We start from the raw sequence: 27,513 nt of genomic DNA, 5'->3' as shown, positions 1-27,513 counted from the left end.
TGCTGAATTTATACATGAATCCTAGTTCCACTACGCCGACTAGCATGGATTTAGCGAGTCATCCGGAGTAAGCAGTAACATCCTACAGTGTTTTAATTGGTAGGCCCAACAATACAGATGTAGGTCTGGTAAGCCCATGCCCCCTCGCATTAATTTGCGCTTACGTTTTTTCTAGAACAGCCTGATCCCTTTACCTGCCCAAATAAAGGAAGATATCTTGCCCTGAAATTTAAGAATATGAGCTTTTGCAAATTCTAGCGGGATATTATTAAACAGGTGGGTATATTTCAGAAGGACACGCATCTTAATCAAGTTAATCCGTCCGTAATGGTAGAGTGGGATATTCTGCTATTTTTTTAATAAAACATCAACCTCCTTCGAAACTTTATCTAAATTAGTTTTTGGAATTTTTCTAAGGGCCTGAGTTATTATAACTCCAAGATATCTAAGCTCACTGATGAAGATTCCCTCCTGATCAATGATGTTCCATGCCATAATCTCAGTTTTGTCGTTGTTAATTTAAGAAAGACAGTAGATTAAGATCACAAAGTGACCCTTCACTGGCAATAATGAATTGCTTTCCAGAAAGTCAAAAAAGCAATGTTGTTAACTCTCTGGGGGAGAACAGAGGATGGAATGTCAACGAATTTCAGTTTTTGCATTCAAATCAATAACTGTTAAGTAACTTTCGTTACTCCTCCCATCTCTTCTTATAGAGATAGAGACCTAAAAAGCTCAATTTGTCCCATTGAAGTAACCAACCTTTGTGTTTACAGAATGATTATTAGTTGGATTTATACGTAGGTAGTAGTTTTGCTATGCAGAAATTTCTCCCCATTTAACTGTAATTCTGATTTAAGTTCTGTAAGATTCTCAGAAAGACCTGAAGAGTGAAAAACCTGACTGTCGCCATCAACGCAAGGTACAAGAGAAGCCAACGAGAAAAGCAATCCTTAACAGGAGGAGATACCTGAAGCTTCTCTTTTTTTAAAATGTAATAATTTTATTGACAACATAATTGTCACTTGCAGGTTACTGCGATATACATTGTTCAATTTTGAAAAAAGAAGTATCTTATGCAACATTTGTCCCACTTTTTAGGGCATCCTCTGGTTTGTAAACCTCTTTTTCGGCTACCATACATCTGTCCATTTCCGCCACCCATCCTATTAGCAACGGTCAGTCTGAGGCTCCCCATTTCATAGCAATGGCTCTTTTTATCAATGTGTATCCCAGAGTAGTGAATTGTTGCTCTATGTTTGTGAGGTCAGTTGCTTCCCAAATGTTCAGGATCCCTAATGAGGGTGTCAATACGAGTGGTATCCCCAGTGAAAGGGCAGGCCCATAGTATATGATAAAATGTGGCAATTTGGTTACAGCCGTGCAGGCAAAGTGCGTACTGCCTAGTCCCTATCTTAGCTAACGTCACCCCAGTGAGGTATGTCCTGTGTAGAAACTTCAGTTGGATCAATCGAAAGCGATAGTTAATAGCAGCCTCTCTAGGGGACATCAGGGCGGTTTGTCAGTCCTCAGCTTTTATTTGTCCCAAGTCTGATTCCCATTTATCTCTAAGGGTAAGGAAAGAGTCTGGTAAGTTGGTACATAGCTTACTATATGTAAGGGAAATAACCTTGGTCAGGAGAGGTTCAGACAGGAGTCGATCCTCCAAAGGGGAAGCGTCCGGTATAGTCATCAGATCATTGAGAGCTGCATTAAGCGCTTGTCGAATTTGTAAATATCGAAAAACCTCCCTAGGTGCCAGTTCGGGCTTAGCCTGCAAGTCTTTAAAAGTAAGTATTTTCCCTTTCCATAGAAGTTCCCAGACAGTGGGTAAATGGCGCGCATGTTCTATTTTACAGAGGTTTTGAACTAATGGTCGCCAGACAGCATTGAAGTAATGTAATGTATGTAATGTATGTGGTCTTGTAAAGCGCACTGCTGCCATGAGGCGTCGTGGCGCTGTAGACCGCTGGGGAACCTGTCCTGGCTATCCCTGTGAGATGGTCTCTACTGGGTATCTCCAAGGTGAAACCAGGCATCCCCGGCGAATGTGGGGGGCCATTGTAGAGATGAGGCAAGCTAATGCCCAGAGTTGCCGAGTGTGATCCCTGGTTAGAGTAGGCACTAAGGCGAGAATTATCGAGTCCGCTGACCCTGGTCCACGACCCTGCCGAGTCGGGAATTGAACCCTGGTCCCGGGCCGTTCTCTGCTTCCGGGTCTGCCGCCTCTAACCAGTGAGACACACCACTCCTCGTGTCTCGGGCATATAGAGGGGCTGTGAGGAGTTCCATAGTGATCACATGCCACAAGCGCACGAACCAGGAGGCAACCTCGGGGAGTCTCAGCTTTTTTCCAGTATAATGCTAGAAGTTGTTTAGCCGCCCCAAGCATGTATAGTGCTGTGGTCCAGTTGCTGCGAGTGAGCGTTTTAAGGTTCTCCGGTTTAAGGCCTAGTAGGATCGTGGTTGCAGATTCAGGCAGGGGGAAGCCCAGTACTTCTTTAATATGACTAAGGACTTCCTTCCAGAGCAGTGTCAGGAGTGGACAGGCCCACCAAATGTGAATGAAGTCTCCAGATGCGGTCAGACACCTCCAACACAAGGGGGACGCGGCCGGGAACATTTTGTGCAATCGAACGGGCGTGTAATACCATTGCGTCATAATTTTGTACGCATTTTCCCTCTGTGGGATGCCTCGATGAACCCTAGGAATGTCACGCCACAGGCGGTTCCATTGTGTAGGCGTGATTTCCCTATCTGACGCCAGCTGCCATTGGCGTTGATATAGAAGTGTGGTTAGCATCGGGGGATGTTGCAGGATCTGGTATGTCCGCGATATAAGGCCTGTCTAGTCGTCAAATGAGCGGACTAGCCGCTCAGAGAGAAAATGACCAAACGGCCGCCTGCTGCATTTCTGGTGAAGATACCAGTGTTGCAGCTGAGCTTATTGTAGTACCGCTCCCACTGGGAGAAGGAATTCTTCCTTTCACTGGGCGAATCTCTTAAGGGTGCCCCCCTCGTACAAATCACCATTCACTCTACAATCCCCCTGTAGCCATTTGGCGAATGTTTGAAAGTAGAAGGCTGAAGGGAATAATGGGTTGCCGGCAATGGGAGTGTGTGGAGAGGGAAAGGTAGTCAGCCCCTTACACACAGCTATCTTGTCCCATAGGTCTAGGACGGTCTTAGTAGGCACTGCAATATAGGCGCTACGGGAACACGCCGTGTGATGAAGCCACGTAAGGTCCCAGATGGTACGTCCCGTTACCATCCTGTCCATATGAAACCACACCTTCTCGCTTTCAGAGGCTGTCCATTCCGAGATAAAGCGGCGGTGCGGAAGCCCAGTAGTATTCCAGGAGGTTGGGACACACCAACCACCCCCCCCCCCTCCCCCTGTCTCGTGGCAGCATGAGGATTTTGTGAGAAAACCGTGCTCTACGTCTACCCCATATAAAGTTAGTGATGTCTTTTTGGAGGCCCTGTATCTGGTGTTCTGGTATAGGTGTGGGTAGACACTGGAATAGGTATAACATTTTAGGGAGTATTGACATTTAGACGACGTTAAGCCTGTCCAGCCAAGAGATAGTTAGAGATTTCCACCTTCGTAGGTCCTCCAAGACAGTTTTTTTACATTCCCGCCAGTTTACCTGTGTCCACGTGTCTAATGATGTAGTTAATAGTAGCTCTAGGTATCGGATATGATCCGAGGCCCACTGATCAGGAGCCAGCGTCTTTAAGGCCGGTATCTCCTCTTCCGGAATCGGAAGGTTTAAAGCCCCAAGATTTGCCATAATTAATTTTAAGGCCGGAGGCCCTCTTAAAGGATGTAATAGGGCGTGTCGCGCCGGGAGAGACGTATGTGGGCGCAATAGCGTGAGGATAAGGTCATCCACGAATAGCGCCACTTTGTTCTCGCGGCACCCAAAAGTGAGGCCTATATGCCCGCATCCTGACTGATCAGCTCTGCTAGAGGCTCTACCACTAAGGCAAATAGCAGAGGGGACAGGGGGCAACCCTGCCGCGTACACCTATGTATGGAAAAGGGTTCTGTGAGCTGCCCATTTACCCGAACCCTAGCTTGTGGCGAGTGACAGGGGTCCATGATCATAGAGATCATATTAGGCCCCAAGCCGATCTTGTGCAACACCGTGCAAAGAAAGCTCCAGTCTACCCGGTCAAACGCCTTCTCCGCGTCAAGCGACAAAAGGCAGGCCGGTATGTTCCAAGGATGCGCTTTCCCTACCAGGTGTGCAATTCTACGCAAATTGTCAGCCCCTTGCCTATTGCGGATGAAGCCAACCTGATCAGGCTCTACAAGGCTAGGTATGTGCGGCTCTAGGCGCTTTGCCAGAATTTTGGTGTAAATTTTAAGGTCCGTGTTTAGCAGTGCTATGGGGCGGTAAGACGCACACAGCGTGGGATCTTTTCCTGGCTTGGGAATGAGGGCTGTTTCTGCCATACCCATAGCGGACGATGGCCCATCCGTGTCCGAGAAAGAGTTGTATAACTGTAGTAGGTATGGCTGGAGTTGCACTACGAACATGCAATAAAAGGCCAACGGCAGGCCATCTGGGCCTGGCGTTTTCCCTAGAGGGAGGTCTCTCAATGCTGCTGTCAGCTCCTCTGCCAGGAGGGGGCCGTCCAATTGTTTGGCGTGGTGAGGATGTATTGGGGTCCAGGGACACTTATTTAGGACATCATCGATATACATTTGGGAGGGCTCATCTGCAGTATAGAGAGCGGTGTAGTAGGACCTAAAGGCCTCACACTTAGCTCTTTCCGTAGTGACCCTCCTTCCCTCCATCAAATGAATGTACGCTATGTGGGCCTTCGCAGCTCTAACCCTCAGACGTTTCGCCAGTAATCTGCCCACTTTATCCCCCCTTTGAAATACCGTTGTTTGAGGGTGAGAAGGATCCGCTTAGCTTTGTTGGTGCGCAGGGGAGCGAAGCTGACCCCGGAGGTTCGCAAGCCTCCGCTGGCATGCAAGTGTCGAACGCTCTTGATCCTGCTTCTCCAGTCTCTTAAAGTCTTTGGAGAGACCATCCTCCAAGCAACGGGCTTCCCACGCCTGCGCAATCGCTATCAACGTGATGTGGCCGCGAATCGTTGCCTTAAAGGCAAACCACTCCACCGGGATCATTGCTCGCGAAGTAAGAGTCAATGACAGTCCGTAGAGTTTCCACATTGGCTGGGTCCCGCAGGTTGTGCGGCGGCAAGCGCCACCGCGGAACACCAAACATTTTATCACTCTCTATCCAAAGCACAGGACCCAGTAATTGCACTGTACTGAAGACACATCAGTGACACTCGCTCGCTTCTCTGAACCCTTGTCCCACTGGTCATTCAAATCCACATGACTTAAAATTCAAAGGTTTCCCGCTACAAAAATGGTAAATTATAACAGACAATCCCAGATAACCTGCCGCAAAACACACAACTATCTGACCCACAGCTCAGCAAACACTTTACTCAACACTTCCATTGTACACCTAGGCTTTCAACTTCCAATAATCCCCAATCTTCACATCCACATTCCAGCCTACAGCTCTGGACAAAACCAACCTCAAATCAGAATAAGGCTCCTCCGCATGCACAGAGGAATGAAATCATGGACCCAGGAAAAACTCAATGTCTATGATGCCTTCGAATCCCTCACATCTGCGTACTACAATGAGCCAGTACATTTTTGTGCAACAGGCTTGGAAGTTTCTGGCACAGGTGAGGTAGTCAATTCAATTCAATTCAAAATAGTCTTTATTCGATATTTTTCAATCATAAAAAGACATTTACATTTAAAAAGGTTGTTTTTTTACCCCCACACCCCACAAGAAGACAAGATCCACAGTAAGTCATTTCAATATAGTCTAAAAGAAAATAAATATCAACATAGCTCATCCTTATTTACATAGTTTTTAAGTATAAAAGATTAAAAACAGTTATAAGAAAAAAAGAGAAAAAGAGAAACGAAATCCATAACGACCTAGCTCATCCTTATTTACATAGTTTTTGAGTATAAAAGATTAAAAAACGGTTATAAAAAGAAGGCGAAATCCATCAATGCAAGAATTATCAGTTACTTAATACAATATAGCAGCGTATAATAATTAGCCCAAGGATTATTCCAGGCTTGTTTTTCGAGCCCAAATTATCGAAGTGTAGAAATTTCGACATGGCTATAACAACAGGCTGAGAGGTGTCAGATCTTAAGATCCTAACAGCCTCATTAGCAGATTTTAAGCCCAACTGAGCGCAAATCGGTTTTAGCCATGAACGCCTGGGGGCGTTATATTCAGGGCAGGCAAACAACACATGTCCGATATTTTCCTTGTGGTCAGGGCAAAAGGGGCACCTCGAAGTTTGATTCTTATACCATTTTTCAGTTAAGGCATTTAGTGGTAAAGTCCCCACCCTCAGTTGATGATACTTCTTCCGCTCCCCTGGGACGGTAATCCAATCCCAGTAAGGTTCTAAGGCCGGTACATGCTTAAGTTCTAAGAAGTCATTAGTACAGGATCGGTCGATACGGCTACCAAAACACTTAGCCTCAACCATGTTCCAATACAGATCTCGCAATGTTTTCTTAGGTGGGAAAACATTCCTTACCGGGTCATCCCATAATTGAGATAAGCCCATAGCCCTATAAATTGTTTTTACCTCTCTCATCCAAGTTATTTTATGCTTTTTGTCCAAGGTTCTGACTTCGAGGAAGCCTTGGGGGTACTGGGAGAGTTCTGGGGTGACCCATAACCTCCTCCAGTAGGCTACTGATCTGTACCTGGCCATGTCCTCAAAGCTATGGAATCCCAGATCATAATGTAGAGGTAGCAAAGGGGTAGATATTGGTAAGCCAGTAATGTTGCGGAGAAATTTGTTTTGAGCTACCGTCAACTTTGTAAGATTACTTGGCCCCCAGAGTTCGGCCCCATAAAGGACTGCCGCTCCAACCTTTGCATTATAGATTTTTAAGACCGGACTAATAGGTCTGGTATGTGAAGAAAATAATTCCTTGGTTAGGGCACCTGTCAATTGAGCATGCCTTGTAGCTAGCTGGTTAGTGTGTTGCTTCCAGTCTAATTTATAGGACAGGGTAATGCCCAGGTAATTGAAAACCTGGGTCTGTTCTAGTTGAACCCCGTCCATGATGACCTTCCCTCTTATGTGTCTCCGTTTGTGCAAGACCATAAATTTTGTTTCACTAGTATTTATGACAAGACCATGGTCTGCACAAAATGCTTCAAAAACTCCAATGGCCCTTTGAAGTCCCTGTTGAGTCTTCGATATTAGTAGGGTATCGTCCGCGAACATCAACAGGGGGATCAGTTTTCCCGCCAACTTTGATGCATCAGTTGGTTGTTGTTCAAAATACCTGATCACCCTGTTGATGTATAGCGAAAAGAGCGTAGGAGCTAACACACATCCTTGGCGTACACCCCTTGCAATGGTAAATTTATCTGTAACACTGCCCTGCTGGTTCCATCGAACTTGTGCGAAATTATTCTCATGCAGTCTAATTAATAGGGACAAAATTTCATCTGGAATGCCCTGTTCTTGCAAGATTTTCCACATCTTGGCACGAGGTACCAGGTCAAATGCTGATTTTAAATCAACAAAGGCTGCAAAGAGCATACCCCCCCCACCAAGGAAAACGACACGCCAGTATAATAAGACAAATCTAAAAACTTGGTCAATGGTACTAGTATGACAGCGAAATCCTGCCTGTAAAGGTGATATGTCGTATTCATCTATCCATCCATGAATTCGCTGCAGTACAAGTCTCGCCAATACTTTTTGTATGCATGCGATAAGGCTAATGGGCCTATAATTACCTGGGTCCGAGCGTGCCCCCTTTTTATAGATAGGGATAATCTCGGCTCCCTTCCAGGTCTCAGGAATAGGCGAGCCCTTCGCGATACCATTGGCTAGCAACTGGATATAGGTAGCCCAGAGATCTTTATCATGCATAAACAAATCTGCAGGGACAGAGTCTAAACCTGGGGCCCTAGCTTTAGGAATGTTATTTAGAGTTTTTAGGACATCAGATTTGGTAAAAGGTAGGTGACTCATAGTGGTATTTATAAGAACTTCGCACCCTTCTTCATTTCTATCCTCAGGGGCGAACTGGGTCGCATAATGGGAGACCCACATTTCTGGTGACACGTGATTCGTGGGTTCTCCTCATTTGACCCCCCTTCGACGATGTTCCAGAAGGTGGTCATGGATCTTTCTTTACTGGCTCTTAGGAGATCCCTCCAATAGCCTTCCTCCCATTCCCCCTTTGCCCTAGTTTTTTTTTTTTTTTATACATGACTCGGGCATCCTTTATCTTAGCTTTATCTTTTGACTTTACTGCATCAGGCAGGGCCCTATAGGCAACCCTACAGGTTTTATCGTACCATTGATCCTCCTTCCTTGCTGGCCTGCGCTGTTTTCTAGTAACTTTTTTAACAAAGAAGGATTTCAGTTTATTAAAAAAGACTTTGTGGATCATACTAATTTCTGATATCGGAGTCTCCATAGTGGAGTGACTCCTTAATTCTATAATGGCCTGTGTTGTCAAATCCCTCATGGCTGTTATACTTTCCTCATTAGTTGCACAGTTTGACCACCTAATACGCCTGTTATCATTTGACAGGGTTATTTGAACATTATCCCTCATCTCATCTCTTTTCCATAGGTCAAACAGTTTAAATGTCAGAATTAGTGGGTCATGGTCACTTTCAGCCCTTGGCTCTATCCACATGTCATCAACACTGGCCCAATTCTCCTTATTAGTCAGGATATAGTCGATACGACTATGTGAAGTGCCATTATTAAAGGTAAGGGCACCCTGTTTATCCAAAACCGTTCTTCCATTAGTGGCCCGTAACCCATGCTCAAGACATAAAACTTTTAATTGTAGTGCAGCCTGTGTCCACTTTTTGATAGGCGTTAAAGACAACTGAGGGATTTCCCAGATATAGTCCTCTTCTACCGTGAGATCAATATCATGGTTATCTAGGGGTTCGAAACAACAATTAAAATCACCGCCAACAATTACATTAAACATTCGAGCAATGTTGTTTTAAAAGAGAATCTAACAGATCAACTGCCTCAGTGGGTTTGCCCCCTGGCAGCCCCCTCGAATAAATGTTAAAAATATAGAGATCCTTACAGTGTGGTTGCTGGAGTTTAACCAACAGGATATCGGGACTATTAGTGACCAGTTGAGAAGCAGAATGGCCACCGTTCTGTTTGACCCATGACACTAGGCCACCCTTAGGCCTTCCCCTTAAACTCGGTGTAGCCGGGATATAGAAATGTAAATATCCTTGTATAGGTTCTGGGGCTAGCTGCCAAGTTTCCTGTAAAAGAATTATATCCTTTGTGTCCAGGAAAGTTAGCCAGTCCAGTGATGGCATTTTACTTTTTAAACTAGCAACATTCCATGACATTAAAGTATATTGAACAGAAACATTGTCATTAGAAGGTTTCATGCTACTGGATTGGCTTTCCCTAAGTTGTTGAGGAGAATCATATTCACTTATATTATTCTCAGTTACAATCTGGTTTGAGGATATCATTACATTTAGACCATTATGAACGGTGTGGTCAGGTCGGCCAAAAGGGTGGTGAGCTTCTGCTGAAGCCACCACGGTGTCCTGTCTGCTCCTTACTTTTGTCTGTGGTAATAGAGTATCAGCTATCACAGCATTTGTCTGGTCTTTCAAGTCTCCCACTATATGTTCACCCAGGGGAGAGGAGCAAACAGTGTTACATCCCTTACCCAGTCAATCACATTCATTTAGCCCTGATAGAGCTTCATATCTATTTCCTAAAACCATTCCCCAATCATTAGACGGAACCTTTGTTCCTCTATTATTTCTCACAATGTCCCACACCGGTCCCGGAGTCCTGGGGAATGTTACGTTTTGTTGTTCTCCGTAGAAAAATTTGAGAGTGAGAGGGACAACAGTCCCAGATCTTCTTTGTGGCGGGAAAATATTGTTTAGGACATTGGGTAAAACAGCCGGATGGGTAAAAGTCACTGTAACACAGTCTCCTGTAAATCTTTTTGGTCGATTCCCAATCCAAGCGACCCTTTTCACTGTCTTAATTTCACCTGCAAGCTGTTGTTTACCTCCTGGAGCCATCTGCATGTTTACTGTTAGCCAGTGCAGTGCCTTACTGGACAAGGATGCTGGCGATTCCAATTGACCATTCGTTAGTGGTGGAACATTGGCCAGCACCAATACCACTGGAGAAGCTTCTTCGATAAATTGGAGAGGATCAGTTTCCTGACATGTTACTGGCGGAATGCTTAATATTACTGGGGCACCATCTGTGGCCAGAGACTGATTAGTAGTGTTTGATGATATTTGAGCTGGGCAAACAGAGAGCGTCGGGCCAGTCTCCTTTCCTGTAGTACTCCCCACATTATCCTCAGTTAGTTGAGCCACTTTTGTCACAAGTGTTGTTAACTTGTCGACCGCCTCCACAGCCTTACATTGGATTCCACTCAGTCTTTTTACCTCCGCATTTAATTTGTCAATCTTGGCAACTAGAGGTTTAATAATAGTTTTGATTTTGGAATCTAAGATATCGGCTATCTTTTGGAGCAATTCGTCATCCCTGTTACATTTGTCGTTATCGTCCACATATTCACTGGTTCCGACCTTAATTTTCCCAGGGGATGTTACTCTTTTTTTCCTCATTCCTGAGCGTAGACCTGACCTCTTTTGCGATGTTTTTCTACGTGTTCTCACGGGTCGGATTTCCTGTTCAGAAGATGAGAGATCATCAGAATTATGGGCCCTAATCTCATGTTTAGAATCAATATTATTTTCTGGCTCAGTAAGTACTGTGTTCACTGCATCATCTACCAGGAAACTATTTTGATCAGCAGGATTTTGGCTTGGATGTACCGTGATATCTATCAGGTCGTCAGGGACATCGAGCATGGTGGTATCTGTCTTTTGGGAACTTTGGGTTGGACTTAGTAGCTGTAGATTGGGAGACTGACTTAGCCCCAAGGACTGTCTCCTTTCGCTATTTATTTTTGCAACCACCTGAACCAGGTAGTTGTCCATTGTTTTTGTGTTCACTGGGGGCTGTTTTTTTGGCATGCTAGACCCTGTATAATTAGTTCCCACAGGTGTCAAGAATTATAGCAAACGATTTCCCTTACTTCTCATACAAGATAAAAGAGCCCAATTGATTCGCAAGCAGTCTCAAATAGCCTGATAGTTTAGGTTGAGATGAGTATGCCCAGTCACTAATGCATAGAAGTCATAAACTAAGGTAACAAGATGCTCCACTTAGCATTCCCAGAACAATAGTAAATTGTAGTAAACAGTTAGTATTTCCTTACTTGAGAGTTAAGGGTTGTGGCCCAGTCCAGTCGCGGACAGTCTCGGACTGTCTAAGACTGTCCGCCCTTTGTCCGGGCTTCGTCTGGGCGTCCCGCTTGCGTCCCACGTCGCGGGGTAGCCCGCTGTTTATGGCGCCTGGTGTCGCTCTTCCCCCGTGTCACAGACGCGCCGCCGCTTAGCCTGCCGGGTAATGTAGTTCCCGGGGCGGCGGCGCGAGGCTGGTAGCTGTGTGACTCCTGGCGGTGGCGGCTTGTGCTCCTGGGCTTTCTCCTGACTCCTGGCGGTGGCGGCACTTCAACAAACAAAGGTAAGGTCTCCCCTGCTCTGCCGGGTAGCCCACTGTTTATGGCGCCTGGTGTCGCTCTTCCCCCGTGTCACAGACGCGCCGCCGCTTAGCCTGCCGGGTAATGTAGTTCCCGGGGCGGCGGCGCGAGGCTGGTAGCTGTGTGACTCCTGGCGGTGGCGGCTTGTGCTCCTGGGCTTTCTCCTGACTCCTGGCGGTGGCGGCACTTCAACAAAAAAAGGTAAGGTAGTCTTTCCATGAGCATAGGTGTAGAATTTAAAATAGTATCTACATGTCCAGGAGAAGGTATGTTTCAGAAAACAAAGTGTCCTGTAAATAAATCCAATTGTCCCTCATGGTGCCGTGCAGTGAGGTGACAAATTAGGGAGCATTCTCATCAGGGCTCCAATAATCTCTTGTACTATGTTGAGGCTCATTATGTAAGGGGTTCTGACTTTGCATCCTTTGCACAAACCTACATATAGTAGGCAGGAGGTGATGGTTCGAGAGCTGGAATGTCCTATAAGTCTGAACAGCCACAAACTATGTTAAAGGGCATTCGCCAACATACTCTTCAAATTCTGTCCATATTGGTAACAGTTGGAAATGTAATTAGGACAAAGGCAGGAATAAAACTCTTTCCATAGTGAAGAAAAAAGGTGTATAGGGAGAATGATCTTGAAATCGTGCAACACATTTTTGCCTAAGCAAGTACACGTGTGTATTTGCTCATGCACAAATGAAATCCACAAAGTTTGCTAGGAGTATAGCTCCAGGCTCAGTTCTATATACTTCAATTCCTGAAAGTCTTAAACCAGCACCAGAGCAAGGAGCACCTCTGTCACTTTCTTTAAGAATCAGGCCCTGCAGTTTCCTATAGTGGTTTGACACGGATTCGCAAACGTTGCAGAATATCCAACTATGATGGGGGCCCTTTACAAGGGAGAGTGTTACATACTATGGACCGCTGGACTCACTGGTAACACCACCACAGGACAGCAAAGAATATCTCACCCTCCCCTCAAACTGTCACTCGTTCCACATAAGGAAATTAAACAGACCCGGTTTGTGTCTAAGTGAAACTAGGTAACCACACCTTATTTATTGTCAAGACGTAAACCATATATGTTCCTTGATAAGATATGCAATGCTGTCGATTCCACAAACAATCACTATCTTCTTGTTTCACGATCCTTCATAGCCAAAGTCTCATCAATCCCAACTGTGCCCTTGAGATCAGCAATGATGTGACCATTACAATTTCCCCTGCACCATACAGTCACACTGCAGGTCTACACAACTCACGTCTTCAAAGAAAAACTTGTCTATCATCTCAGCACTGTCATTTAAACCAAATAAATAATTAAACTAATAAGAAGAGAACACAGGTCTGGTGATTCCTGCGAAGAGTAGAGGGACATGGCCACCATACAATGTATCCTGCAGGCATGTCATCCATCGTGTGGAATCAAGAGAACCTCGGGCATTTAACTGTTAGGCAAATCCCTCAACATAAGCAGCAACTATAGACATATTCTCCTTAAATTATCCACTACTGTATGGTGCAGTCATTGTAAACCATGTCCACGCGCTTTCTGGAGGTCTTGAAAAACCATACCTAGTATCTTTTTACCCTCATATCTGCATAGTACACCCATACACCAGTTTCACTTACATTAAAATCTGAAATGAGTAGACTGATGCTTTAACCCTTTCGGTTGGTTGCTCATGATGAAATGGTTCCGTCATGAGTACAGGAGCAATAAATCCCACTGCTGCAGACAGCAGAGGGATTTCCTTTTTTTGTTGGCCTCTGGAGGTTGAGGAAGAGTTTTCCAAACCTCCCAAGGCCGTTTGGCATTTTCAATGCAATGACGATCACATGCATGGTGGGGGCGCTGATGTCATTGCATTGAAAATGAAAATGAAATTTAGTTTAAGTTTCACTGTTTTGGTGCTCGTGGGGCTATCTCAGCCCCTGAGCACCGAAACACTTGGGAGATGTATCGTTGGAAAGGGAGAATCTCAACTTTACAATGGTACCCTTCCATAGTGGATCCCTCAGAGGGCAGAAAGCCCACTAGGCGCCAGCAATTATGCTGGCTTTTTTATATGTATGGGTGGGGGCTGCCCTGAATGGGCATCTCAATGTCCCTACTCCCCAAAAAAATAGCCACAGTCTTTCCTGCCCCCTTGGTGGCATATCAAGGGAAAAGCCCCTGATTCCCCCCTCCTCGGGGTGGCAAAAAGCCCACTAGGCACTGACTTTTTTCCCGGAATGTGCCTACCTGTGGATTTCGGGTTATAGCGCAGTTGGCACCCAAGAAAACTAGCAAACATATACATTTTTTAAAACTAGACACCCAGGGGAATCCAGGATGTGGTGACTTGTGTGGCTCTCACTAGGTTCTGTTACCCAGGATCCCTTGCAAACCTCAAACTTTTCTATGATGGACAGTTCTGGAATCTGTGCAGATACATAAACTTCCACCCACCCAGCATTCCCCAAAGTATCCTGATAAAAACGATACCTCACTTGTTTGGGCAGACCTACTATCCGCGACAGTAAATGGCCCAAAATGCAACCTGGACACACAACATTTTTACAGTGGACACTGACCCTTTTGTTGCATAGTGCCTAGCTGTAGATTGAGCCCTAGCTCTGCTGGCACCTAGGGAAACATAGAACACCTATTTATTTTTGAAAACTAACAACCCAGGGGGAATCCAGGATGGGGTGACGTGTAGCTCTCACCAGGTTCTGTTATCCAGAATCCCCTGCAAACCTCAAACTCTGTCCAAAAAACAAACAAAAAAACATTTCCCGCACATTTCTGTGATGGAAAGTTCTGGAGTCTGTGTGGGTCCACAAACTTCCACCCACCCTGCATTTCCCAAAGTCTTCCAATAAAAATGATGCCTCACTCGTGTGGGTGGGCCAAGTACCCGCAACAGGTAAGGGCCAAAAACGTATTGTGGAGATATCAAAATCATCAATCACAAAACGACCTGGTTTTGCAAGGAGGGTCACATGGGGTTTTTGGTCCCTGGCTTGACGGCCATCAAGGGAAACTTACCAAACCCACACATTTCTGAAAACTAGAGGCTCGGAGGAGTCCAGGGAGGTATGGCTTGCATGTACCCCAAAGTGTTCCTACCCAGAATCCCCAGCAAACCTCAAATTTTGCAGAAAAAAATCTAATTGTTCTCAAATTTCTGTGTGGAAAAGTTGTGAGATCACCAGGCTGACACAAATTTCCTACCACCCATCATTCCCCCAGGTCTCTAGATAAAAATGGTACCACACTCATGCGGGTGGGTCAAGTATCCGCGACAGGCAAGGGCCCTAAATGCATTGTGGAGACTGCAAAATTACCTATCATAAAATTATCTGGTTTTGCGGGGGAGGGACCTGGGTTTTTGGCCCCGGGCTCAGTGGTCATCTAGAGAAACCTACCAAACCCACACATTTCTGAAAACTAGGATCCAGTGAGGTAATGCTTGCATTCTATATGTCCCCACCACCAGAAGGGTCCCGCAGTTGTAACGGCATATTGCTTTTTCAACTAATTTGCAATTTTTCCTATTTTCAGCTGTTAGCTTCTATAAAAAAAACTTTAAGGATCTACACAAATGACCCCTTGCTGAATTCAGAATTTGTCTACTTTTCTGAAATGTATAGCTTTCCAGGATCCATTATTGCTTTCATACCCATTTCTACCATTAAATGGAAGGAGGTTGGAAGCACAAAAAAAAACAAAAGTAGGGTATGTCCCAGTAAAATGCACAAACTGTGTAAAAAATGTTGGTTCTCTTACAAAAGTCTGTCAGTCCCTGGAGGCTGGGAAGATGGCGATTTCAGCACCACAAACCCTTTGTTGATGCCATTTGCAGGGGGGAAAAACAGACACTTTCTTCTGCAGCACTTATTGTCCCATTTCCCCCCCCAAAAAATGTAGCTGTACTTTGACTAATTTGGGGTCTTCTCCTAGGGAATCAACAAACCCTGGGTACAGGGGCCTAAACGCAAACTACCCCAAATAGCCCAAAAAAAGGCTCAGCACAATCAGGGGCAGGGAGGACTTAGGCAGAACAGCTATGGGGTTAATACGGGGCCAGGGCCAACATCACTATGCCTACAAAATGCAGCCCTGGTCACAACAGTTGAGAAACCTAGTAGATACAGCACACAGAGGGCCTTCACAGAGTAGAATTCAGTTTTGCTCCAATCTTTAAAGCATAGACGCGCTGTGGGTCTCTGCATTTGTGTATACCTAGTAAGTGTACATTACTTCAGCTGGAGCGCCCCTCAACACTCCAAATTCTTTGCAGAATGCCGCTATTTCATGCAGGCTTTCAATTTGTCTACCTCACTGACCATGTTACTGTAGTTCGGCTGTGCCAGCTCAGAATATTATCTTTTTGACGCCTGTATGTAGCAAACTCCCCTCAGTACTCTAATTTACGTTCTAGTGTAGGTCTGTACTTGCTGACAGCCAACATACCTTTTCTAGGGGACGGCTCAGAGTCCTTGTCACCTGCATGATCAAAAATGGGTTCTCCAGAAGTCTCTCTATTGTTCAGTACTTCTGACAAGATGAGGAAGGCATATTTGTGGAGGTTTGGCGCCTCTGGCTTTGTAACATGGTCCCACCCTCTCCAGGTTACAGCACACCAACTGATTCAGAAGTTCAAGACATCTCATAAGGTGGGGGTTGCGAGGTGGGTTGAAACATACCAGAAGAATTGCCAAAGGTGGCCCAGAGTACAACAGCTTTGCCTAACACTGCTTGGCGTGGAATAGTCTGCTTCATCCACAGAGCTAAACACCAATGTTCCCAAGATTGATCTAGCAACTCAGAATAATATACAATGGGTGAGTTGGGGGTTCACAAACTAAGCAGCCATCCAGTCGCCAGCCAGGTCAAGCAGCCATTGTGTGGAATTGTTGAACATGCAATCAATACTACAATGACCATTGTTCTGGTAACTTTCAGTGTGTATAGTGTCATATTAAAATGTAATATATTTATTACAGGCATGGGGAACCCAAAGGTATACAAGGGACCATACGTACAAGTATTTATAAAGGAACAAGAGGTCCCTTACTGCAGAATATTCTTAAGCATAAACCATAGAGGTCAAATTAATTATATGTCAGAAGAACCAAATGGATATATACATGTATTTATTCAGTCATGTAACACACTAAAATAATGAAGTGGGGAACAGGAGTACAAGAAGCAGGAATTTCAAAGCTCTGATACTTTTTAGTGACTGTAAAAATATTAAAAGGGTGATGTCACATGTCGGTTTAAAGTACCAATGCAATCATAAGATATTTATAGAACATTTTCAATCGTCATGGTACTATTTGCTGATGACGTTTCGATCATCAGGATTTAAATGAATATGCCTGAGATGCAAAAATGCTTGTAAGTAAGAAGAACTTTAAGGGGGAGAGAGAGGCGAAGATGAAATGTAAAGTGAAGAGAGAAGGAGAAATTAGGTCAGATCATAAAAAAAAGAGAAGATTTTTTATATTGATTAACTAAATAAGCTATAATAGCATTGGCACTTTAAAGTGACATGTCATATGACCGGTTTATTATTTTTACAGTCACTAAAAAATGTCTGAGCTTTGAAATTCTTGCTTCTTGTTCTGCTGTTTCCCACTTTATTATTTTTGTGTGTTACATGACTGAATAAATACATGTAAATATTTATTTGGATCTTCTGATATAGAATTAAATTCACTTCCATGATTTATGCTTACAACTATTCTCTGCAGTAAGAGACCTCTTGTTCCTTTATACATGTTAAATTGTAAAGTATCACACCTTATAAGCCGATGTGGTTTCAGCAACAAACTGCTAAAACAAAACAAATACAAGCGTTGTAACCATTTTTGCATTCATGATTATCCATTTTGCACACACAAGGAATGGCCGAATTTAGAAAAGTAAAACTTTCTTTTGTGTCCTTCAGACAGCAGACGGTCCAGACTTTGACAATGAACAAACCGAAAACCATAATCTGTTTCAAAATCAGCTGCCCTACAAGATACGAAATATTACACATATTTGGATATTATCGGGTAGAACAGTTTTTTAATTCTATATAATTTTTAAAAAGTCATAGGTAAGCGTGAATTTAAATGTGCACTTTTTCTGAGTTCCTTGTGAAATTTCACAAGGGACCAAACGAAAGCACCGAATGTTCAATCTCCCTGGATAAACATACACCCATCGAGACAACTACTGGTTGTAATCCTTCCCCATCTATTAATCTCGAGTGCTCAGATTCCCTTACCTTCATCTCAATTACAGTCTGAAGAGCTTTTGTTTTTGTAGAATCTGGAGCGTTTTCGAACCTGCGATGCATCTCCTGTAACAAGAGAGAAAGGAGGATAAGCAAAAAACTGATAACCGCCGTTCAAAGCCTCAGCTCAAGCAAAGGGAACTATTGTCAGCCCTTAGTCTTTTAAGGTACAGAGGAGCTGCAGTCCAATCTTGTTCAACGTATGTTCTGTATGAGTATATGGATCCATGCCTCCCATCTTTCACTCAGTGCATGTCTAAAACTAAAACTTACACCGAGCCCACAGCATAGAGTAGACTACCCTAAATCATACGAGAATTACACCATTGGGCCTAGAAACTTTGGGTACTTACTAAGTGGATATAAAGCCTCCTCTGTGTGTCTAGACTATGATGAATGATCAGAATGCATCCGCTACAATGCTGTCCCTCTGCTGCAATTCCCTCCTCTAGAGTAGCAACCACCTAGTTACACTCAAGTCAACACGGCTCCCCAATGAGACGCGAATGATGCCTGAAATAACCTATGTGGATGCTGCTCAGTGACAAACACAGAGTAATGGAAAGAACAACTTGGAAAGAGGCTGGGAGGATGGAGGGCCTAAAGGAGAGAAACAGTAAGGAACTGAGCTTTGGGGGTAGGTTGAGAACTACTCTATGTTAAGAAGACAACACAAAAGTGTCAATTTAAGACAATCAAGAGATCATGGCATGGCAACCTACTAATTACATCAACGATTTACGTCGTGTGATTATGAAATATGTAATGAACACGATAGGTGACCATTTTTTACAACAAAAAAAGGTCGTCAGTTATTCTTGGTGGTACTGAATCACAGTCCACATACTTTTGACTTTGCATAATTCCTATATACGTTCACCCTATGTTGCTATAAGCAGGTCTTCAGTCAGAGCTTTAAAAAGAATGAGAAAGGTGTGTAAAAGCATACAAGGATAAAGCTTCACTTAAGGTGTGGTTGTAGTCTTACCAACAAGGTGTGGTCAAAATGACCAGGGGGGTATCCAAATACATGAGGCCAAGAGTCAGATTATAAATGAAATCAACAAAATGGATATAGAGCATCAGTACCCAGGATTATAAAATAATAAACTTAAATGCTAAATGCTTGGAGGCAGCATAGGCTGCAGCATGACCTATAAAAAATAGTGCACCCACGCACCAATCTATCCCAGAATTAGTTAAAAACCTCAACAAACAGGAAATAACCCAAGCTATTCTGTCCAACATGGCAGAATATTGGTCACCAGAGTTGGGGCAAAGATACTCAATGTCAGAAAAAAAACTTACCGGGGGCGTGGCTAGCTGCATGGCCGGGTAGGACGAGCCCAGTCGTAAATGTACTAACTGGACCCTAAACGAGACATCCACCACACGAAACGGTGTCTGAAAGTGCCCCGCAGGATCGGTGAGGTTGGGAGAGGCCGCCGAGCAGTAAAAGCGGCAGAAATCGGAGAGGAAAGCTTCCCGCCCGGTCCCGGCCTGGGAGACTGGCAAGATGGCGGCGCCCTGAGCCACGGAGGTAGAAGACGCATCCGGAACACTGCGGAGGCCTGAGGGAAGCGTCCTGTCTAGCGGCGGAGGTGGGGTCTCATTGAAATCAAGCCCCGGCGCTTGACAAAGGAAGCGGACGGCCCCCCACCCCTGAGCTAATCCGCCGCGAGGAGGAGGGCGGACGCCGGGAGTGCCCGCCGGACGGAGAGAGCCCGGAGCCCGAAAAACCAGGCCGACGCACCCGGCCGCCGGATAACAGAGGCTGCAGTAAGGTGCGGGGCTGAACGACGCGGCCCCCTTAGTGGAGCGGAGTATACGTGGCCCTCCCCGCGGACATCCTGCACCACCACCACCCCCCCCCCCCCTCCCCACTGCATGGACTGAGACGTGGGAGTCGGGAAGAAGAGTGGTAGATATCGAGGGGAGCACGGCCAACAGGGGCGCAGAGGAAGGCCAGAGACCCTGGACACTGACAGAGGGTGACCCCCCGGAAGACCGGGAGGCGCGGGGGACACCTACAGCTGTGCAGCGCGGTCAGTGCTCCTGCAGAAAGGCTGCAGCACACAGGACATCTCCATTCAAGGGGAGGCGTAAAGCGGCAGGACACGGGCCCTAGCGAGGGAGGAACCACAGGACTACGGTCGACATCCTCCGTGACCCCCCCCGCCCTCCACACGGGCGGACCGGGGGATGCGATAAGGAGAAGAGGTGACCATTGCGATAGCAGCCCGCCACGACGTAGGGGAGGCTCAGGACTTGCGCGCAGGGGATACACTGAGGTCTCTGGGACCACCGAGAGGGCCCCCCCCCCCCCCCCCCAAGTCTGGAACGGTGAGAGGGGACGGTGAAGGCCCGCCAACCGCAGGGGTCTCCGCGCCGGTGCCTTTAAGACGGCGGAAGTGACTTGGGGAACACCCGGCCTTGGAGCACCATTATCCTCCTCCCCCACTCACTGAGTAGGCTCCACCATAAGGGACATCTCTGACGCTCCTGGCCCCAGCTGACCATAGGAAAGGGGCGACGGGACGACCGGAAGTGGCACTGGCGGAAGGAGCTAGGCCCAAAGAGACACTCCCTGCTCCCCGCCGGCGGAGAGACCCTGAAAAGACAATGGTGAGGAAAGACCCAGCGCCGAGGTCGGCCAGGCAGGGAACTATGGAGACGTTCACCACTCCCAAAACGCAGACAGACCTGGCCACTGGGGGTAAGGAGAAGCCGTCGGATACGGCCATGCTCCTGGAAGCCATACAGGCCTCGAGGTCAGATATACAAAATTCAAGGGCGGCCCTAGAGACTAAGATCGGCGAGGTAGGGTCTGAAGTCCTCTTGCTCCGACAAGACTTCCGGAACCTGAAGGACCGGGTGGGGACGGCCGAAACCAAGATCTCGGAGGCAGAGGACTCCATCACGACGCTCCAGAGAGAAATGGCGGAACTACAGGCCTCTCACAGGCACCTATTGTGGCGCGTGGACGACGCTGAAAACAGGGCGCGAAGAAATAACCTCCGCTTTGTGGGCCTGAGAGAAGGGATTGAGAAGGCGGATACAGCGGCCTTTCTGCGCACTTGGTTACTGTCCACGTTTCCACAGGCCTCCTTTTCAAACTGCTTCGTCGTTGAAAGGGCACACAGGGCCCTCTTGGCGAAACCACCTGAAGGGGCGAGGCCGCGCCCGATTATCGCCAGATTTCTTAACTATGCAGATAGGGACCTCATTCTGCGAGAGGCACGCAAGATGGGGGAGATCAGGTTAGAGAACACTTTAATCATGATCTTCCCAGACTACAGCCAGGAGGTACAAAAACAGCGCCGCTCGTTTGACACGATAAAGGCGAAACTGAGAGACCTGCACATTTCGTATATGCTGCTTTTCCCGGCAAAGTTGAAGGTCATCTTCAAAGGCAAGACTCTCTTCTTCAGCCGCCCGGAGGAAGCGTGGCATTGGTTGGAGGAGAGACCGATGCTGCACGAGGCAGAAGAGGAGGGCCGCAGGATCAGGGAGGAAATGGCGGCAGCCAGCTTCAGGAGGAGTCCATCCAAAACAGCGAGGTCGAGGCGACAGCGGGCAAATCGGAAGACGCAACTCACTCCATACCCCACATAGCAGGGATCGACGAGAGGAGACAGAGGAGAGACAGACACCGTCAGCAATCATAGCGAGGAATCTACGGGGGGGGCCAAGACCCGAGCGCATACCCCGAGGTCTGAGGCCGGAACGGACTTGGAGGAAGATGCGACCCCCTCGGACAGTGAAAGGCAGACGGAGGAGTCACAACACCCGCTGGCGGAGGCCATAAAGGAGCTTGAACGGGGGGATACTGGAAACGCAGAGGCGACGGATCCAGACACACAAGATTCGCATTCATGAACAGTTTGGGACTGTGATCCTTTCAGGCAGTACTTTGAACTGGGACACGCAAGTATTCATTTGTAGTTCCTTGGGGTAGGCATTAACTATTCCATTTTTTCAGAGACTAGAAAGTTAGTTATAATTTAGTGGTGTTTGTTTTAAGGGGGGGCGACAGACCTTGCTAGCCGGTGGTCCGCACCGTCAATGGTTGCATGGGCGGGTTGGCCAGGTAGCAGTGGTGGGGTGGGGTGGGTGGTGGTGGGGATTGTTCTTCTGGTTTTTCTGGTTCGAGTGGGGAAGGGGAGGGGTAATTCGTTGAGGGAATGCAGTCATGGCAATAGGTACATAATGTGGTTTCTGATGAGGGATGTCCGCCCGCACTCCCGGCCCCGAGGATATGGGTCAGGGAAACATGGATGGCCGGAATGATGGATAACACTAAACTACAGGTAATGACATGGAATGTCAACGGCCTGGGAAATAAAATTAAGAGGGGGTTAGTGAATAACTTCCTTAAGCGCATAGGCCCTGATGTCATTCTGTTACAAGAGACACACCTACGAGGCACGACATGCACTTTTATAGCTAGGGGGCGGTACAAGGTTCTGGGACATGCGGGGTACACAGCGGGCTCCAGGGGGGTGGCCATACTGGCGAAGAACACCGCGCCCTTTCAGATCACACGCACATGGGGGGACCCGATGGGGACATGTGTGGGGGTACAAGGGATCTGGCACAGACGTACTTATACTCTGGTCTCGGTGTATGCACCACCCAAACTGCAGGCGACCGCAATGAAGAAACTGGCGACCATACTATTAGACACAGCGGACACGACTCAGATTGTGGGGGGCGATTTTAACGATGTGCTTGACAAAGGTCGGGAGAACCACGATCGACGGGAACCCAAACGCCCCTCGCCCAAATGGTTTCCACGATGGGCCTCACAGACGTGTGGCGGCTGCGGCACCCAGACACCAGGGCCTACTGCTTTTATTCGGCCGCACACAAGGTGTTCTCCAGGCTGGACTATGTCTTCATGCATAGACAGGAGGTCACGATGGACGGGACAGCTAACTATCTGGCGAGAGGCCTTTCAGACCACTCGCCGCTGTTGGTGTCGGTGGGACCGTCTACAGACGGGAGGGAGAAGACGTGGCGACTGTCTGCCTGGGACATGTCCAACAAGACAATCCTCAAGGGTGTCAGGGCGGACCTCCGGGTCTACCTGGCTGAAAATGAAGGATCAGTGGACTCGGCGGTGACCATATGGGAGGCACTGAAGCCGGTCATGAGAGACAGGATAGCCGATCGACTTCGGGATGAGAGGAAGAGAGTACAGGAAGAGGTAGGAGAGGACCATAGTGGAGCTAGAAGAGGAGCACCTGCGTACTAAGGACCCAATGGCCCTGCGTAAATTGCTAGACAACCAAAAACTATATAAGGAATTGGTCACGGACGAGGCCAAAACCCAAAATCTGGCGACCCTACATAGGCTGTATGATGTGGGGGATAAGTCAGGCAGGCTCCTGGCATGGCTTGGCCGTAAGGAGAGGGCGGAGCGCTGGGTGGATAGCATCACGGATCAGCAGGGAGGGCTAATCTGCTCGGACCCCCATATCGCGAACGTGTTCGCAGACCACTATAGGAGTTTCTACGAGGCCCAACCTTTGGGAGACCAGACAGACGCGTTACGGTACCTGACTGAAGTCGCGCTCCCAGTCGTGGACTCGGAGGCCTTACCGGCCTTTGAGGCCGACATGTCCCTGGAAGAAGTTCGAACAGCCATCGCACGGTTAAAACCTGGAAAGGTACCGGGCCCAAATGGCTTCCCACCGGAATTCTTTAAGGGTACCAGTGACATAGTGGCCCCCCGCCTACAGCGACTCTTCACCACGGCGTTCCACGAGGGACACCTGCCGGCAGACCTCACATTGGCGACCATAGTCCCTATCTACAAGGAAGGAAAGCCACGGGAGGAGTGTGCCTCGTACAGACCCATATCCCTCTTGAACATAGAGGCGAAGCTCTTGGCCTCTATTCTGGCAGTGCGGCTGAGGGGGGTGCTCCCTGACCTGATACATTTGGACCAGACGGGATTCCTGCCAGACAGGGCCACGAAACTCAACCTAAGGCGGGCTCATAACTGGATACAAGAGGTGGGGGACAGGGAGAGACCACATTGGTTTCTTTCCTTGGACGCCGAAAAGGCCTTTGATTCGGTTCACTGGCCGTTCCTGGATGCCACACTACAGAAGGCCGTCCTTGGCCCAAACTTTCGTAAGTGGATCACCTTGCTGTATGACAACACGCATGCCAAGGTCAGAGTGAATGGGAGGCTCTCTAGGGAGTTTCCGATCAGAAGAGGGACCCGTCAAGGGTGTCCCCTCTCGCCGCTATTGTTTACACTGGTCATTGAGGTACTGGCGGCCAGGATCAGGCAACACCCTAGGATTTCGGGGTTTAGGATATCGGAAACGGACGACTCACAAGAGAAGATGTTGCTGTATGCGGACGATGTCCTCCTGTACATCACTACCCCAGAGGTAATGGTTCCCGAAATATTCCAGGAGCTAGAGTCCTACGGCCGCCACTCGGGATACGCCATCAACTGGCATAAATCAGTGCTATACGACCCGCAGGGAACGGCGGTGGGGGGAGCACTCCCTGAGCAACTGGTGGTGTCCCTGGATGGGTTCCAGTACCTGGGGGTGTACCTCACGAGGGACAGGCAACGGTCCAGACAGGCGAACATAGAAAGGATTATGACGAACACCAAGGAGGACATGGACAGGTGGCGTCAGCTCCCCCTGACGCTTCTTGGCAGGGCGGCAATTTATAAAATGATTGCACTGCCTAAATATCTGTATGCTCTACAAAATGAGTACTACCAGATACCAGACGCCCTACTTAGTAAAATACATGCGGACCTCCGGGCCTTCATCTGGCTGGGGAAACAGCCCAGGATCGCACTCTCCACCCTACAACGCCACCAATATAGTGGCGGTATATCCCTGCCTAACCTGGAGGCCTATTACTGGGCGGAGCACGTGTCACCCATAAACGAGTGGCTGCATGCACCGGCGGACCACCCCACGTACGCACTCGAACGGGCAAAAATGTCCTCCTCCACTCTGTGGAAGTACTTATACGGGGCAGCGAACACCTCGTCCTTGCTACCGGCCTCAACTATTACCCTCCGGGCCTGGAAACTGGCCATGAAGCGCACGGGATGGGATAAAAAGCCGACCCGCCAGACCCCACTCTGGCACTGTAAGTGGATGACAGAACTGTATGGCCTCCCTGGATTCCAGCGATGGGATGACATAGGCATTTCGACGATAGGAGACGTCATCGCAAAAGGGGTCTTGAAACCCTTTGCGGTGCTGGAGAAGGAGTTTGGGCTGCACAAATCGCAACACTTTAAATATATCCAACTACGCCATGCATGGAGGGCGCAGAACCTGCAACTAGAGGGGATAAAGGACTTTGCCCCCTTGGAGGGCAGATTGCTGCAGGAAAAGATACCGAACAAGGCGGTTTCATTAACCTGTAAGACCCTTACAAATAACATGCTGGGGGACCTGGCGAGGCTTCGGTCTGCCTGGGAGGGGGAGGTTGGCCCCGTAGAAGACAGACTGGGATTTAATACTAATGCATCCGAGGGAGGTGGCGATCAAATCCCGCCTCCGCCTCATCCAATACAAAATACTACACAGGGCTTACTTTGACAGGGTTAGGCTCTATAAAATGGGAAAGACCACGGACGACAGGTGTCTGAGATGCGGGCAAGGGGGCGGAGACTTCTATCATACTCTGTGGACATGTGATAAGATACAGGCCTATTGGCCCCTTATATTTACTGAACTACGGGAAGTACTTGAGGTACCGTTAGAGCAGGACCCGAAACTGGCCATCCTGGGCATGCCCAACCATGTGGACTTACCTAGACCACAACTGGCTTTTCCGACATTGGCGCTGGTTGTGGCAAAGCGCGATATTGCACGTTATTGGGGGGCGGAGAACATACCTGAGATAGAGGAATGGAGGAGGGGACTGGACATTTACATGGCTGCCGAAAGGGTGACGTACAAGGCGAGAGGCTGCCCCAGCAAGTTTAAAAGAGTATGGGCAAAGTGGAGGTACTACCACGGACTAGACGGGGGCCTGGGACGGGGGGGCACGTTGAGATGGCCCAGCCCTGTGGGAGAGGGAGGAGCAGGGGTGACTATGTGAGATCCTGGAAGGGGAAGGAAGGAGCGTGGTGCACAATTCACCGGCTACTGTTCCCACACTGTGGGGATGCCCTCGGGAGGGGGGGGGGGGGGGGGGAAGGGGGGAGGTAAAGGAAGGACACACGGAAACACTGCTATATGACTGCATAGTTAAGTTACAGTAGGAGAGGCAGTTTTAAGCCACTTACCTGAGTTCTTGTGGGGTGGGGGGAGGGGGGAGGCGTTGATAGTTGGAAATGTGGAGTAGTGTGGCTCACTGGTTAGAGGCGGCAGACCCGAGAGCAGAGGACGGCCCGGGACCAGGGTTCGATTCCCGGCGCGGCAGGTTTCTGGACCAGGGTCAGCGGACTCGATAATTCTCTCGCCTTGGTGCCCACTCTGATCAGCGATCACACTCGGCAACTCTGGGCATTAGCTTGCCTCATCTTCACTAAAGTCCCCACCAGACCGCCGGGGATGCCTGGTCTCACCCTGGAGATACCCATTAAGGGACCATCTCTCTGGGAAGCCAGGAAGGGTTTCGCAGCGGTCGAAGCGCCTTGGGACCCTACGGGTAAGTAGTGCGCTATATAAATGCCTATACATACATACATACATACATACATACATACATACATACATACATACATACATACATAAATGGGAACTGTTGGAGGGAGAGGGGTTACATAAAACAAAACAAAAAAAAAGAAAATACTGCAGATGTCAGACTGGCCGGAAAAGAGATCATGTTTTTATACTGCGGAACTACTTATGATTGACTCTTATTGCGATCCATGGGAGGAGACCCGCTGAGGGCTGTAGAAGTACAAGGTACGATGGCCACTGTAATACGAACAATAATCTTGATGCCTACATCCTAATGTCTATGGAACCGTGTTAATGCTGATTGCATCATCTGTATATCTGCAAATAAAAAGTATTTTAAAAAAAAAAAAGAAAAAAAACTTACCAATGATCTGAATTTCAGATCTGCTGTTGTGGGTAAGCAATAACAGATCACTGGTGAAGGTAGGAGCAAAAGTTGCTATCAAACGCACACACGAGGAGGTTGGTGAGTTTTTCAATATGTGCATGTAGGAAATCTACATTTTCTGTGTGGTCACCCACGATGTTTCGCCTTTTTTTTTTACCCTATTTTATTGCGAATGTTTACACTCTGCACACTGGGGAACAGTGCACATGCTCTGGCATCTAAAACATGGAGAAATTGCCTAATCCCAGATTGGAGTATTCAGCTTTTCTCGAAGGTCTTAGCATATGGTGCAGAAACACACCCGACCGCTGTAGTGCAAAATCAGCAGTGAACCTTGTTAAAATAACCTGTTTTGACTGGTTAAACCTACCCTTTAAAATTTTAGTAAATCCATCCTTTGCAAGTCTTGTAGCCCACAAGGTAGTGTGTGTGGCATTTAAAATGGGGACATGGAGAAAAGTGCTAGCATGTCCAGGGACAAGG

At 47.5% G+C, this 27,513-nt stretch overlaps 1 protein-coding gene across 12 annotated transcripts in view; it reads right to left on the bottom strand.

The window, feature by feature from the left end:
• Nucleotides 1–27,513, bottom strand: part of ERC1 (ELKS/RAB6-interacting/CAST family member 1) — a 2,439,553-nt gene that overhangs the window by 1,905,173 nt on the left and 506,867 nt on the right. For all 12 annotated transcript variants that reach the window (XM_086952855.1, XM_086952857.1, XM_086952853.1 and 9 more), the window contains exon 4: nt 17,950–18,024. In XM_086952855.1, the coding sequence (XP_086808981.1) occupies nt 17,950–18,024 (75 nt within the window). The remainder of the gene's footprint in view (nt 1–17,949; nt 18,025–27,513) is intronic.

Source organism: Lissotriton vulgaris, chromosome 1_2 (assembly GCF_964263255.1).
Source record: "Lissotriton vulgaris chromosome 1_2, aLisVul1.2, whole genome shotgun sequence".
In the NCBI taxonomy this organism is placed as follows: Eukaryota; Metazoa; Chordata; class Amphibia; order Caudata; family Salamandridae; genus Lissotriton; species Lissotriton vulgaris.
The sequence above is the reverse complement of the archived record's forward strand: the minus strand, read 5'-3'. Positions and strand labels throughout refer to the sequence as shown.